The following is a 16572-nucleotide window of genomic DNA, read 5'->3' as shown; positions in this document are numbered from 1 at the left end:
TCCGCCCATCTCAGCCTCCCAAAGTGCTGGGATTGTAGGCATGAGCCACCACACCAGGCTTACTATTCATTTTTTAATGAATAATGTGAAAAGAATGATACTGAAAACTGCTGTCATGTGCCAGTGCCCAAGGCAGCTTTAGGTAATGATGGGAACAGACTGTGTGGTTTGCCACATATTCTTACTCTAATCAAAAATATATAACTGGGAGAATAAACATCTTGCCAAGTCCTCAGCTACCCACCCCTACCCTACTCTTGTGGATTTATTTGGATGCTTTTTGTTTCCCTTCTACTTAGAAGTCAATGAGGAAGAATACTTTGGACCTCATCCAAAGTAAAGAAGAAAGTGTCACTTTAAAAATCATGTGGGAGAAAAGCAAAAGTCCCAAAATAGCCAAAGTAAATTTGAAAAGAAACAAAGTTGGAGGACTTAGACTACCTGGTTTCAAGACTTACTATAAAGCTTAAGAAATCACTACAGTAGTGCTGCTAGCTGGCATACGAATTGATAAACAGATCAATGGAACAGAATAGAGAGCCCAGAAATAGATGCAAAATTATAAAGTCATTGGATTTCTTTTCTCTCTCCTTCCTTCCTCTTTCTTTCTTCTTTTATTTTCTTTCATTTCTTTTTTCTTTCTTTGAGACAGGGTCTTACTCTGTTACCCAGGCTGGAGTGCAGTGGCATGATCATGGCAGCCTCCTGAATAGATAGGATTATAGGCATGCACCACCATACCCAGCTAAATTTTTAATTTTTGTAGAGAAAGAGTCTCAGTATGTTACCCAGGCTTGTCTTGAACTCCTGGGTTCAAGCAGTCCTCCTGCTTGGCCTCCAAAGGTCTGGGATTACAGGTGTGAATCATCTTGCCTGGCCAAAGTCATCTGCTGTCTAATAAAGTTGTCAAAGCAATTCAATGGGAGCAAGGAATCTTTTCAACAAATTGATGCCAGAATAAGTAGTATCTGTGTGGGAAAATTAATGAATCTATATCCCTGCCTCACACCAAATACTAAATTTGATTTGAGATGAATCATAGACCTAAATGCCAAAGCTGAAGTCAAAAAGCTGCTCCCCACGGCTTTATTAACAAAGGTTTTAGTAGAAACCATAAAAGGATATCTTTGTGGCTAGTACCATGGCATGTGCTTGGAGTCCTAGCTACTCAGCAGGCTGAGGCAGGAGGATCACTTGAGGCCAGGAGTTCAAAGCTGTAGTGAGTGATGATTGTGGCTGTGAATAGCCACTGCACTCCAGCTTGGGCAACACAGTGAGACCCTGTCTCTCTAAAATACATACATATATAAATATAGAATAGATAGATAGATAGATAAATAGATAGATAGATAGATCTTTGTAAGTTGGAGGTAAATAAAGTTTTCTTAATCAAAATCTAAAAAGCAGTAAGTTAAGAAATTGATAAATTAGATTTCACTAAAAGTAAAAATGTCTTTTCCTCAAAAGATAGCATTAAGAAAATGAATAGGCAAGGTATTAACTGGGAGAAAATATTAGCAAAACATATACACAACAAAGGACTGATATCCAGGATATATCCTAAATCTCAATGACATCAATAATAAACAACCTAGTTCTAAAAATGGGCAAAAGACTGGAATAGAACTTCACAAAATAAGATATACAAATGGTCAGTAACACATGAAAATGTGTACAGTATAATTAGTCATCAGGGAATGCAAATTAAATCACAGTGAGAAGGTACCACTATATATTTACTAGAATAACTAAAATGAAAGATTGAAAACACCAGATGCTGGCAAGGATATGGTGCAACCAGAGCTCTTATTCACTATAGTAGGCATGTAAACTGGTATAATTACTTTGAGAAAAGATCTAGCAGGTTCTTGTAAAACTAAACATACACCTACCTATGATCAAGCAATTATATCTCTCAATATTTACCCAAGAGAAATGAAAATATATGTCTCTTAAAAGACCTATACAAGAATGGTCACAGCCACTTTATTCATAATAGCCCAGAACTGGAAATAACACAGGTGTCCAACAATAGAAGGATAAACTGTGGTATATTTGGATAATAAAATACTATTGAGAAATAAAAAGGAGTAAACTAATCATGTACACAACATGGGTGAATGTCAAAAGCATCATGCTAAGTGAAAGAAGCCTTGCATAGAATCAGTACAAAAGAGTATATACCATATGATTCCATTTATACAAAGTTCTAGAACCAGCAAAATAAATCACTGGTGAAAAAAATTAGAGCCATGATTGCCAGAGAGGAATTGACTAGAAAGAGAAATAAGGAAACTATGTGAAGTGATAATAGTAGTATATGCCTTGCCTAGGGGCTTAAATAACAGGTGTATTAATTTTTCAGAACTTAGTGAATGTACACATAAAGTTTGTACATTTAATTATAAATGTGTGTAAATTTTCTTCAAAAGGAAAAAAAAAAACCTGAGCAAATATCGAACTCTAGCCAATGACATATTTGGGAAGAGCATACTAGTATTTTAAATTTATTTTGAAATGCATTAAAGAAAAAGAAAGATTTATGGATGGATAGAGAAATGGATGAATAGATATGTGATTTCTAACTGTGGGAGTGTATACAGGAGTTCACTGAAAAAAATTCCTGCAACTTTTCTAAATGTTGTAAAATTTTCGTAATAAAAGATCAGGGGAAATTTGTGTTGGCATTTGTGTTTCTAAAGATGGCTATCCATGTATGTAATTCTGTTGTTTGGTTAGAAATTGTACTGGGACTTATTTCTTAGCCACTAATAGGCCTCTGCATTGTTGGAGAGGAGGAGAAAGAACTGAAACTGCTTGACAAATAATATACCTCTTTTGTGGGGAAGGGAATCTGTGAAAACTATATTGCATTAAGAAGACTGGGCATGGTGGCTCATGCCGTAATCCCAGCACTTCAGGAGGCCAAGGTGGGCAGGATCACTTGAGTCCAGGAGTTCGAGACCAGCCTGGCCAACATGGCAAAAACCAGTCTAAACTAAAAATACAAAAATTAGCCAGACGTGGTAGTGCACACTTGTAGTCTCAACTACTAGGCTGAGACAAGAATTACTTGAACCCAAGAGGCAAAGGTTGCAGTGAGCCAGCATTGTACCACTGCACTCCAGCCTGGGTGACAGAGTCAGACTCTGTATCAAAAATAAATAAATAAATATAATAGATATATATTGCATTGAGGAAGAAACTGTTTTGTTTAACATCAGTTCAGATACTAATTATATGTCCTTAGCGATCATGCATGTTTGGATATATGCGTGTGTTTGGTCTAATAGTTACCCAAAGGAAAACTAGAGGAAGAATGTGAAAGTATATTTGTATAACATACTGACAGTTACCTTGGAAAGAACCAGACTTGGAATCTAAAGCCTAATTTGGAACTCTTCTGCTGAAGTGCACTCAGCATGTTATTCTAGACTGAGAAACTCAGACTTAGGTGAGGAAGACCCTGCAATTGGTAGTGTTTCCTTGGATTGCCCTGGTGGGGTAAGGAGAATTATCATAGGATGACACCAACTCCTTTGAGTAGAAAGTTTCCTAAAAGGGAAAGACAGATTTGTACTCATTAAGGAAGAGAAGTCTACAGACCACAAGACAAGTAAGCTAGGAAATGGGATATGCCCTGGAAGAAACTTCTCCTGAAGAATTACATTCGAGAAGTAATGTAATATTGATTACTATCAAATTGTGTGAATCAGAAGGATAATCAGGAAGTTTAAGTTAGAAAGTTTTGGAGAAACAGTATGAAATAACTAGATCTTAACAAGAGACACATGTTGTGAAGAGAAACAAGTCAAGGAGAGAAAGTGGGTAGAACTGTGGAATTCTTTACTCTGGTCAAGCCAATATAGACAATAAATCATGGAGTAACCAATCTCCATAGTCTTCCCTATACTATGCCTATCACTGCTTGAAAAGAAGAAACAGTTGCTGTTTGCTCACTCTCCTGTTACTCTGCTATTCTGTCACCCTGAGTGGATGGGCTTGCCTGGATGGTTTGGGGTAAGGGTAGGAAGTAAAATAGTGAGTCAACAATTACAATTCCTCTAATCATCCCCAACCCTTCAGTAAACCATAATCTGTGAACAAGTGTGTTGATGGCATGAAACAAAAATTACAGTAATGGGAAGTACAGCCTTCCTCAGTGAAGTGCTAACCTCCTCACTGAGATCCATGTGGCAGTAGCAGCAACATCACCTCATCAAAGACAATAGGCTCAGGGTTCTACATGGCGAACAGCAGCTAAGTGAGCGTAACCCAAGACTTAACAGAAGGGTAATGAGGAGCACGGATCACAGAGAAGCAACTGCTCAGTAGACGAGACAAATCCTTCTTTGCTTAAACATACTAGAGAACATTGCAGGAAGAGTGGTATGTTTCACCACCATATGGAATTCTACATGGCTATGAAGCTCTACTCTAAGATACTATATGTACCTTCTTATTGATATCTGTAAGCAGGAAATATGAAGGGAATGTAATCATCTAAAATGATCAAGTAACAATGCATATATGAGGATTCGTAATTGTGTGGCAAATTTATGCAAGAGAGTTTTAGACAAAGAAAAAAATCAATTCAAGCTGGATGGTAAACAGGTTTCATGGAAACAATAATTCACCACATCTTTAATTCAACATTTTTCTGCCGTCCTTTCAGAAGAGGTCTTAATCCTTCTTCCTTCATCCATACCCTCAGTCCTAACCCTCATCTCCATACCTGCTGTTAGCCATGTAGGAATTAATTAAATGGTTTATTGATCATTCCTAGTCAGTTTCCCTACTGATAGCCAATTAGTCCCCTTATCTTTCCTAAGTGAAGGCCATTACTATTGCCCTTGTTGCTTGAGTCAGAAAACTGGGTATCAGACTCTTCCTTGTTCTTCACATTCAAATAGCTACCCAGTCCTTTTTTTCCATCCCCTTTAGCGTTTTTCAAATCTCTTCTCTTTGCTGGGCATAGTGGCTCACGTCTGTAATCCCAGCACTTTGGGAGGCTAAGTCAGGCAGATCATGAGGTCAGGGGATCAAGACCATCTTGGCTAACAAGGTGAAACCCCGTATCTACTAAAAATACAAAAAATTAGCTGGGGTGTGGTGGTACATGCCTGTAATCTCAGCTATTTGGGAGGCTGAGGCAGGAGAATCACTTGAACCTGGAAGGCAGAGGTTGCAGTGAGCTGAGATTGTGCCTCTACATTCTAACCTGGGTGACAGAGCAAGACTCTCTCAAAAAAAACAAAAAAATACCAAAACAAAACACACACACACATTTTTTTTACAACTCCAGTACATACCAAAATAAAAATTTCACAGAGCAGTATTGAACCTTACGACATGCAACACACTCTAGTATTTAGTATTCCACACTACATTCTATTTCTAATTTTTGGTTTCAACACACTAAATTGATATCATTCATGACCCTTTAGTGGGCCAAACTTACAGTTTAAAAATACCACAATAGAATGTGAACTCACATAGATTCTAGAGCATGGTAGATGCTTGATATAGGAATTGAAGAAAAAGATAAAATGAAAATCTCTATATTCCTAGCAATTAGTGCAGGGTCAGGTACAAAGCAGTGGTTAATAAAAATGTTTGAGAAAAAAATAAACGCACAATTTTGGGACAGACTATCTTCATGAATCATATTCCCCTATCACTTTCCTTTTTAAGAATAAAGGTATCTATCTATCTATCTATCTATCTATCTATCTATCTATCTATCTATCTATCTATCTATCGAGATGGAGTCTTGCTCTGTCACCCGAGCTGGAGTTTGATGGTGCAATCTTGGTTCATCACAACCTCCACCTCCCAGGTTCAAGCAATTCTCCTGCCTCAGCCTCCCGAGTACCTGGGATTACAGGTACACACCACCGCACTTGGCTAACTTTTTGTATTTTTAGTTGAGATGGGGTTTCACAATGTTGGCCAGACTGGTCTCAAACTCCTGACCTTGTGATCCGCCCACCTCAGCCTCCCAAAGTGCTGGGATTATAGGCGTGAGCCACCACACCCAGCCAAGAATAAAGACGTCTTATAAGGTATTAAGATGAAAACATGGACATGTAAAAACAGACACAGACAGGCAAAACTGGAGAAGGAACAAAAATTGTTGTATTTGAAGGACATGTTGAGATAGAGAGGCACGATTCTGAAAGCCAGCTGCTAAGTCTTCTTCCAAAAAAGGCCTGATGTGGTAAAGTCACCAATATCCAAGATACAGTCATCAGTTCTATATGTCATAAATCATCTTATAAATGGCCCAAAGATCACTTAAGCTAACCAAATTCACAAGACACTAATGAATAACCAATATAAGCTAATATTTACTTACTTTGTGTCAGGCACTATTCTAATCACTTTCTATGAATCTATCCTCAAACACCTCAGAAGTAGGGTAATTTCATGTCATTATCTCTATTTCAAAGATGGGGAAACTGAAACCGGGAAATTAAACTGAGACTGGGAGATTAGAACCTTGGTGGCCCAAGGTTATAAATCTAATAAATGGCAATAAAGTTATAAAAAGAATGAAAATGAAAATGTTGTGAAAAAATCTCTCAGAAAGTAGAGTAATACACCAAGAAAGGGAGGGAAAGGATTAAAATACAAAGAACTAATCCAAGGGGCCCAATAATTGAATTCTAAGAGGTCTGGAGAAAATAGAAATTTAACATGATAGAAAAGAAATTATCAAAGAATTAACACAAGAGAATTTTTCATATCCAAAAGATGAGTATTCAGTTTCAAAGTGTTCTCTGTGTATCCAAAACAATGAATAAGAAAGGCTCCATACCAAGGCACATTTGGAAATATCAGAACATTGGAGATTAAAAAAAAAAAAACAGGAAGATGAGGTGAAAACAGCCTCCCTCTTATCTCACCAAATAATCCACTAGAGAAATTCTTGCCTCTTTTCCCCACCATCTTGGGCTCATGGATTTTCAGGCCCTAGTGTCCAAGGAAGAAATGCTTCCACCAAGAAATACCATCATCGTTCAGATGAATTGGAAACTGAAACTGCCCCCTGGAGATTTTGAGCTTCTCCAGCTGCGAAACTAAAGGCAGAAAAGGGTCACCACAACCAAGTGGTGATTGATCCCCATCATGAAGGAGAAACTGGGTTATTGCTATACAATGAGGCAAGGATGACTACGTCTGAATCCCAACTCAGGCAACTTAGTAGAGACAGCCAGTCCAACAGAAGTAAGTCCATAGTGCACTGAGATCATTTGGAAAATAGAGTTTAGGGCACTGCACGAGATAAAGAATAAAACAAAGTCAAGGAGCTGACAGGGATGAGGGGATACAGAATGAGGGGGGGAAATAGGAAGTTACGATTATCAACTTAGGCCTCACAACCACTCACAAAAGTGGGGTTCAATAGCAGCTTCCTTTTATATTATTCTGGATTCTTATTCCACCTGTTCCTTATATGAAGAGCATGGGCATTGGTTAACATTTCTTTCCCTTCCTTCCTTCCTTCCTTCCTTCCTTCCTTCCTTCCTTCCTTCCTTCCTTCCTTCCTTCCTTCCTTCCTTCCTTCCTTCCGTTTCCCTCCCTCCCTCCCTCCCTTCCTTCTTTCTCTCTTTCTTTCTTTTCTTTTCTTTCTTCTTTTTTTAGATGGAGTGTCACTCTGTCACCCAGGCTGGAGTGCAGTGGTGCGATCTCAGCTTGCTGCAACCTCCGCCTCCTGGATTCTCGTGATTCTCTTGCCTCAGCCTCCTGAGTAGCTGGGATTACAGCCGCGCGCCACCACACCCTGCTAATTTTTGTATTTTTAGTAGAGATGGGGTTTTACCATTTTGGTCAGGCTGGTCTCAAACTCCTGGCCTCATAATCTGCCTGCCTCACCCTTCCAAAGTGCTGGGATTATAGGTGTGAGCCACTGTGCCTGGCCAATACTGGCTAACATTTCAAATTTCATCATCCTCTAATGTATGATAGCTGCAGGACTATGTGTGGTCACTGTGTTAGCAACAGTGATTGCCACACAAGGGATTATATGTGAATTTCTTATAGGCAATTGACACCAGTAAGACATTGGGGCTTGAATTGCCTTTGCAGTATTCCACCCAAAAATGAGGCCTACTGACAAGAGACCACAGCAGCAAGGGGTCAGAGTTTCCTTGTCAGGAAATTGGTACAATTCAAAGGCCCCTTTAGGTTCACTGAAGTAATTAAGAATGCATGCTATGTGAGAGGCAGTAAGAACACTGATGACCAATGTCAGCTGGAGAAGCAGAGATGACCATAGTTAAGTAGCAAGATTCATTTCTTCTCTATTCCTAATTCCAACCCCTATCCTGGAGTAGTTAGACTTGAAAAAAAAAAAAAAAAAAAAAAAGGAAGAAATATCCTAGAGCCAGACACCCCCACGCCCCAATCCAATCCAATCTTTTTTTTTTTTTAAGACAGAGTCTAGCTCTGTCACCCAGGCTGGAGTGCAGTAGTGCAATCTCTGCTCACTGCAACCTCCGCCTCCCGGGTTCAAGTGATTCTCCTGCCTCAGCCTCCCAAGTAGCTGGGATTTCAGGCACTCACCACCATGCCCAGCTAATTTTTGTGTTTTTAGTAAAGATGGGGTTTCACCATGTTGGTCAGGCTGGTCTCGAACTCCTGATCTCATGATCCACCCACCTTGTCCTCCCAAAGTGCTGGGATTACAAGCACGAGCCACCGTACCTGGTCAACACCAATCTTAAGGAGCTTAGAGTGGGAAAATGCATAAAAAATTGACCATACTCTATTACTTATTTCATAGTCCCTATGGCTAAAGTCTGTCCAGCAATGGGGAAGTTTTAAAACTAGTCCAAATTTAAAACTCCAAAGTTTTAAACTAGTCCATGCTAGACTTCGAATAACTTAAAAGACCAGAGAGCTGGGCAGGCATGGTGGCTCATGCCTGTAACCCCAGCACTTTGGGAGGCTGAGGCAGGTGGATCATCTGAGGTCAGGAGTTTGACACTAGCCTGGCCAACATGGTGAAAACCTGTCTCTACTAAAAATACAACAATTAGCCTGTAGTCCCAGCTATTCAGGAGACCAAGGCAGGAGAATCACTTGAACCTGAGAGGCAGAGGTTGCAATGACATGAGAATCACTTGAACCTGAGAGGCAGAGGTTCCAATGAGCCAAAATCGTGCCACTGCTCTCCAGCCTGGGTGACACAGTGAGTTTCCATCTCAAAAAAAAAAAAACCAGAAAACTATGGAATCTCCCTGGGGGAAAGAATATTTAACATAGTACTGTGGAAGCAGTGACTCGAGAAAAAGAAAACATTTTGCGTTTGAATCTCCACCAAGTTCAAATTCCTTAATAATCTGGTCACATGAAAGTATGAGTAGAAAATAGTTTATTATATAATGTTAAGTGAATGAATCAGAACTTGAAATTGTATGTATGTGATAAGTACAATTGTATAAGTAATCTGAATATATTAAAGTCTGCAGCAGATAATTGAATTTTCTCTAAATCACAATTTTGCATAGGGTCAGCAATGATTACATATCTAATCAAACCTACTATAATACTTCTTTATGCTATTTATTTGTTTAAGATGCAAAATAAGTTTATTTAGCATGATTGCTTTTCACAAACCTATGTTAGATGACAGATACTTGGCTACCCTCTGTGGACCTATAAATTGTAGGGTTTTTTTTTCTTTTTGTGGGGACTGGTTATTGTTTTTCAAAGATTAACACTACAGTTTTTCAAAGAAGCAGACTAAACAGAGTGTGATCCCTCAGTTCCTCCCTTTTCCATTAAAAATTGAGTATTATGCTTGACTTTTCCCATTATCTGCAATCATTCCAGTTTGCAGGGAGTCCATACATATAATTGTTAATATTGCAGATATTTCAGAGAACATGTCTTTGAGCTTTCCAGTGAAGATTCCTTTGGCCCACCTGATGTGAAATCATCTACCTTAACCTATTCTATCTCACTTCAATTTCTATAACATTGTTGGTAATATTTGTATGAGGACTCTAATTTATGAAGTCTTCCTCCCATAATGGAACATTTTAGGGCACTGGAGCAAGGTTAGAATCTACTGGAACTATTTGTGGTATATTGGTCTCATATGTAGGAGTGCCTTAACTTCAAGACTGGCAAAAAAAAAAGATTAAAAGTTCATGGTTATCATTTTTTAACATCTCTACCCTATATGACCCCATTGAAAAAATGCATATGAACTAGAGAGCATAAAAATAATGAGGTTTACCAAAGAATGACCCTTTCAAATCACAGCTAATGTTTTTATCTGTCACATAATGATTCAGATGATTATCTTTCTACCTTGAATAAATGGATGTGTTGTAATATACTAAATATATAACACAATTTTCATTTGTGGTTAGATATGTACTCATATATAATTAAATCTTATAGTAGCAAATAAAATTGTCATTTGGTATTTAAACATATTATGTAATTTATTTCGTTTAACAAAAAGGAAAGCAAAATCTAAGAAAATTACGTCAGCCAGGCGCAGTGGCTCATACCTGTAATCCCAGCACTTTGGCAGGCCAAGGCGGGCAGATCACAAGGTAAAGAGATAGAGACCATCCTGGCTAACATGGTGAAACCCAGCTCTACTATAAATACAAAAATTAGCTGGGCGTGGTGGCACACACCTATAGTCCCAGCTACTCAGGAGGCTGAGGTAGGAGAATCGCTTGAACCCAGGAAGCAAAGGTAGTAGTGAGCCAAGATTGCACCACTGTACCTCAGCCTGGGGACAGCAACACTCTGTCTTAAAAAAAAAAAAAATTAAGTCATATTGATACTATCTGAATGAATTGGACATTTGTCATCTCCTTGCTGCAGTCCTGTATTTACTCAAAGGAACAATATGAACTTCCAAGCATTAGAATAAAATAACTTTAAAGTCCACATCCAAAGGAAAAAATAGCAAAAATCTTTACCAAATGAAAGAAACATACAATTTAGCTCAATAGGACCTCTCCACATCCAAGGACAATGTAGGTGTGCAGCCACAATTTTTTGAAAAAGAAAATATTTTTCTGGTCTTTCTTGTGATCCTTTCTTAACAAAGCTTGCATAAAACAAAATGTTATAATTATGTTAACAATTTAAAAGATTTTAGAAACCTTTTGAAATTGTATTACTTTTTTAAATGAAAATTTTCATTTCTCCAAGTATTCAGAATATTACTTTTTTAAAAAAGTTACATTCAGATTTTTAGATAAGATTCAGTAAATGAGAATATAACCTAGAATCTTGGGGTATATAGATAATTCCATTTATATAGGGACTGTCCTTAAGGATCAGGCAGGGAAGGAAGGGGATAAAGAAACCTGAGAGCGGGCCTAAGAAGAGAGGTCATGGGCCTGTGCATAATGAAAAATATTAGTTTTCAACTAATTGTTCCTAGTTTTGATTAAACTGCTTCCCTGTTTACCATAATATGTAGAATGTATAGAAGAGGGTAAAGAGTTAGCAACCGTATCTAAAAACCTCCAAAAAGATGAATAAGTTTCTAACTGTGAAAGAAACCAATACATCATCATTAAAAGAGACAAAAATCCCAGCACTTTGGGAGGCCAAGGCGGGTGGATCACGAGGTCAAGAGATCAAGACCATCCTGGTCAACATGGTGAAACCCCGTCTCTACTAAAAATACAAAAAATTAGCTGGGCATAGTGGCGCGTGCCTGTAATCCAAGCTACTCAGGAGGCTGAGGCAGGAGAATTGCCTGAACCCAGGAGGCGGAGGTTGCGGTGAGCTGAGATCGTGCCATTGCACTCCAGCCTGGGTAAACAAGAGCGAAACTCCGTCTCAAAAAAAAAGAGAGAGAGAGACAAATGGTATTAAAAAAGAAAAACAACCTCATTAGGCTGGGTGCCATGGCTCACTCCTATAATCCCAGCACTTTGGGATGCCAAGGTGGCTGGATCACTTGAGGTCAGGAGCTCAAGATCAGCCCGATCAACATGGTGAAAACCCATTTCTACTAAAAATACAAAAATTAGCTGGGCATGGTTGCGGGTGCCTGTGGTTCCAGCTACTTGGGAGGCTGAGGCAGAAGAATTGCTTGAATCTGGGAGACGGAGGCTGCAATGAGTCAAGATCACACCATTGCACTCCAGCCTGAGTGACAGAGCCAGACTCCATCTCCAAAACAAAAACAAAAACAAAAACACTCCATTAATCCCCATCTCCAAATTCCTCCTAAAGGCAACTATAGCTAATCTTGTGAGGTATGTTTTCAGATGTTTTCTGTTTATAACAAAATACATTTTTATATAAATGAAATAATATATTCTTCTGTAATTTATTTTTTAACCTATTGTATAGGAGATAGAACATATTAGCTAGCCCCTTGTGCTGGAAGTTTAGGCTATTTCCAACTTGTCAGTGAAAATAATGCTGCATTGAACATGTTTGTTTCAGTATATCTTTGCATTCCTGTGAAACAGTTTTGCAATACAAATGCTTAAAAGTGGAACTGTTGTTGCCTCAAAGGATATACAAATTGAAAATTTTGTTACATTTGTAAAAATTTGTTAAAATTTCTGAATTGTCCCTCAAAAGGTAATAATTTATACACCTATGGGTAGTGTATTTGAGTTAGAAAATAAAAGCTGTTGGTAATTTTTATGTCTTCAGGATATTCCTTTTATAGTAGTTTTCAATATGAGTTGGTCCATTTTTTTTTTTCTTTCTTTCTTTTTGTTCTTGAGACAGAGCCTCTCTCTGTTGCCCAGGCCGGAGTACAATGGAGCAATCTCAGTTCACTGCAACCTCTGTCTCCTGGGCTCAAGCTCCTGCCTCAGCCTCCTGAGTAGCTGGGACTACAGGTGTGTGCCACCACACCCAGCTAATTTTTGTATTTTTTTTTAGGAGAGATGGGGTTTCACCATGTTGGCCAGGATTGTTTCGATCTTTTGATCTCATGATTTGCCCACCTCAGCCTCCCAAAGTGCTGGGATTACAGGCGTGAGCTACCGCGTCCAGCCTCCATTTGATTTTTACAACAACCCAGCGTGGTGACTAGGCAGTACTATTATCTCTGCCTAATAGATGAAACAAGGTTGAACAAGCATGAAATAGTAGAACTGGGACTAGTAGGGCACTAAACTTTCCACAAGACTGTGTTGTCTCTTCCATATACATGAGGACAGCATATGCTTTTTGTAGAAATTTTATTCCATGATTGAATAATCGCTTTTTTAAATTCCCTTTAAAACAAAGCAAAATATAAGTTAAAAAAGGAAAGAAATCCCTACAAAAAAAGAGAATGCTTTTTCCTTTTTGATAATTTTACTATTACCTTTTCAAAATAAGTCATTGTTTTATCTTTTAGGTAAACTGTACCAAACATTTATTCTGTAACACTGAAAAAAAAAAATATGAGGATGGACATGGTGGCTGACACCTGTTATCCCAGCATTCTGGGAGGCCAAGGTGAGAGGATTGCTTGAGGCCAGGAGTTTGGGACCAGCCTGGGCAACATAGTGAGACTCCGTTTCTACAAAAAACAAAAAATTAGCTGGGCGTGGTGGCGCATTTGTAGTCCTGGCTCTATGGGAGGCTGAGAGGCAGAGGGATCCTTTGAACCCAGCAGTTGGAGGCTGGAGGCTATAGTGAACTATGATTGCATCACTGCAATCCAGCCTGGGTGAGGGTGAGACCTTGTCTAAAAAAAAAAAGTGAACATTTCTAAGACAAGGACAATGTAAAACTTTAACCTCAATTCTTATCAGTAAGTTTCATTATATTTTTCCCCTACAACTAACTGTAATATCACAGGACTAATAATCTCTTTCTGATATATTACAGTTAAGACATAAATTCTTCTTGATTTCTTACTTATAAAGATCATAATTGCTGGTCAGCAATTGACTGACCCATAGATAAGGAAAGAAATAATGAGTCTTGCTATTTTGAAAAAAAAAATTTTTTTTTTTTTTGGAGATGGAGTCTCGCTGTCTTGTGTAGGCTGGAGTACAGTGGTGCTATCTCAGCTCACTGCAACCCCCGCCATCTGGGTTCAAGCAATTCTCTTGCCTCAGCCTCCCAAGTAGTTGAGATTACAGGTGTGTGCCATCATGCCTGGCTAATTTTTATATTTTTAGTAGAGATAAGTTTCACCATATTGGCCAGGCTGGTCTCAAACTCCTGATCTCAGGTGATCCACCTGCCTTGGCCTCCCAAAGTGCTGAAAGTACAAGTGTGAACCTGACCACACTTAGCCAAAAATGATTATTAAAGAAAAAGATTGTTTTCCTTTTTTGATCCATAATGTCATTAGTAGTATTGATTTCAGTTTTCTGTCTTAACATTATGACTGTAATTTCTTGTGTATCATTAGGCTTGGAGAAAAAGGATCTGGGCATTCTCAGAACCTTTTCTGATCTTTATCTTCAGGAAGGCCATCTCTATGTAGTCGAGCAAATAAATACTGGGCTGAGTATCTGATGAACAGCACTCTGCCTAGGCTGCATACTAACAGAGTGAACTTGGGCAGTTTATCTTTTCTGGGCTTTGATTTCCTCATCTCTAAAATGACAGGGCATGTTAGTTCCACATCATCATCCCAAGAGTCCATTTTTCTTTTTTTTTTTGAAACAGAATCTCACTCGATTTCCCAGGCTGGAGTGCAATGGCACGATCTTGGCTCACTACAACCTCCACCTCCCAGGTTCAAGTGATTCTCCTGCCTCATCCTCCCGAGCAGCTGAGATTACAGGCGCGCACCACCACGCCTGGCTAATTTTTGTAGAGACTGGGTTTCACCATGTTGGCCAGGCTGGTCCCCAACTCCTAACCTCGTGATCCGCCCTCCTCCGCCTCCCACAGGCTGGGATTACAGGTGTGAGCCACCATGCAGGGCCGCCAAGGGTCCATTTTAGCTTTAGCATGCATCACTATAAAACCTGTTAACAAATATTTGTTGGGATAAGGACTTCTGGTGTATAGACAACATTGTGGGAATATTTGTGGATACCTAAATAGTGGTTTATCCTCTGGGCGAAAGTGTTCCAACAGCTACTAAGTACTAACAAAGCCTATGGCTAAAATCAGGTAACACCTGTGATGTGATTCAAACCACTAGGACATGTGGCATGCAAGACTACATCAGGCCCCTTGAGGTATTTATTAGGTAACGACTTTTGTCCGTGCGCTAAACGGTTGCTTAGTAACCAGAAGAGTGAAAGCAGAGTACCTATCACACTGCATACTGTTAAAAACAAGGGAGAAAGGAAAAAAGATGTTAAAGTATACAGCAATACTAGAAACAAATTAGGAAAATAAGAAGTGAAAATTTCTCCCGCAACTGAAACTCAACCCTTGCATTTTACCTAGGTAAAATCTTACCTAGGGTAAAATTGCCCATAGGGCTCAGGTGTTTGGATGCACTGTCCAGGCCAAGAGGAAAGATTTTCATCCAGTCTCCAAAACATCTCAGGGACGGGTATAGAAAACAGGCGTAAAGTGTCTGTATTGTTCAAATCAATCCGAGAGAAACTTTCCTAGTGCCTGAGAGCATCTCAACAGCGAAGCTCCTATTTGCGGCCTCCTTCTCCACTTCAGGCAGGCAAAGCGGCTGACGGCATTCGCGGTGGCTAGGCAACGGCCCGCGCAGACTTCTCGGCGTTAGCCCCGCCTCTTCAAACGCTTCCGCCGCCGGGCTCCTGGATAAGCCTCCTTTCATTGGCTAACGTCACGCTGGGAGTGGGCGGGGGAAATGTGTCAGACTGTGCGGTCACTTCCGGCCCGGGAGCGCGCGGGTTGATTCGTCCTTCCTCAGCCGCGGGTGCTCGTATATCGGAAATGGCGGGTAAGTTCCCGGGAAAAGTTTACCAAGGGGAGGAGGCGGGAAGATCTGGAATAGAACGCCTTGACTGTGGTGACAGTGCCCGCCTGGAACTTTCGGGCTGTAGCCAGGGTTCCAGAAGGCCTGCTTGGGACCGGAAGCGTGGGACTCTCAGCTCGGCTCCCGGTCGGCCGCGCTCCGCGTCCCCGCCCCCAACTGCTTAGGGTTCTGCGCCTTTTGCTCGCAACCCGGCCCCTACCGACGGCCGAAGAGGCCGGGGGAAAGCGTCAAGATTTGGGCTTGTAAAATGCCACCTGCCTTGGGGCCTGTTTCTCTTCCCATTCCTTTTGTTCACTGCTGCTTGCTTCAGCTCTTCTACATCTGGTCCTGTTCCCGCCAGCTGATTTTAATGCTCAGATCCTCCTTCTCTTCCAGGTCTCCCTCTACCTTCCACTACAGTCAACTTCTGAGCTAGCACATTGCTGCCTTGCCCTGCTCTAGCGCTCCCAACTTGGACTTCGACTGACTTCGTAATCGTCTCCTTCATCTCGCACACTTTAGTATTCCCAGGATTTTATTTAGATGCCCTTGGAGAAAGTTGTTCCTGAACTCCTCCCTTGTCTAAACTTCTCTTTTAGGGTTGGACTACTGTAATACAGTTCCCTTGTGTACATTCTAGAGTCCCTTCAACTTATAACATTTAGTAACAGCAGTTATACTAGATGTTAAAATGTTACAATTGCCGTTATTTTGTATGTGTATTA

The 16572-nt window shown here is 39.9% G+C and overlaps 2 protein-coding genes across 7 annotated transcripts in view; one reads left to right on the top strand and one right to left on the bottom strand.

Moving 5' to 3' along the window:
* SLC25A12 (solute carrier family 25 member 12) overlaps window positions 1-16572 on the bottom strand; it is a 229822-nt gene that overhangs the window by 119068 nt on the left and 94182 nt on the right. For 2 of the 4 annotated variants that reach the window (XM_078327395.1, XM_035304541.3), the window contains exon 1: window positions 15370-15664. The exons of the other annotated variants lie outside the window; for them this stretch is intronic. The gene's annotated coding sequence lies outside the window, so the exon portion shown is untranslated. Of the gene's footprint in view, window positions 1-15369; window positions 15665-16572 lie in introns of those variants that run through there. 4 annotated transcript variants of the gene reach the window in all.
* HAT1 (histone acetyltransferase 1) overlaps window positions 15747-16572 on the top strand; it is a 76972-nt gene continuing 76146 nt past the window's right edge. For 2 of the 3 annotated variants that reach the window (XM_002749349.7, XM_078327400.1), the window contains exon 1: window positions 15747-15832. In XM_002749349.7, coding sequence (XP_002749395.1) covers window positions 15826-15832 — 7 coding nt within the window. In that variant the 5' untranslated portion in view covers window positions 15747-15825. Of the gene's footprint in view, window positions 15833-16243; window positions 16339-16572 lie in introns of all 3 variants that reach the window. The other variant, XM_008998699.5, reaches the window with a different exon arrangement.

The sequence above is a fragment of the Callithrix jacchus genome, chromosome 6 (genome assembly GCF_049354715.1).
Source record: "Callithrix jacchus isolate 240 chromosome 6, calJac240_pri, whole genome shotgun sequence".
NCBI lineage: Eukaryota > Metazoa > Chordata > Mammalia > Primates > Cebidae > Callithrix > Callithrix jacchus.
Note: the sequence above shows the minus strand (reverse complement) of the source record. Positions and strands in the feature narration are given on the sequence as shown.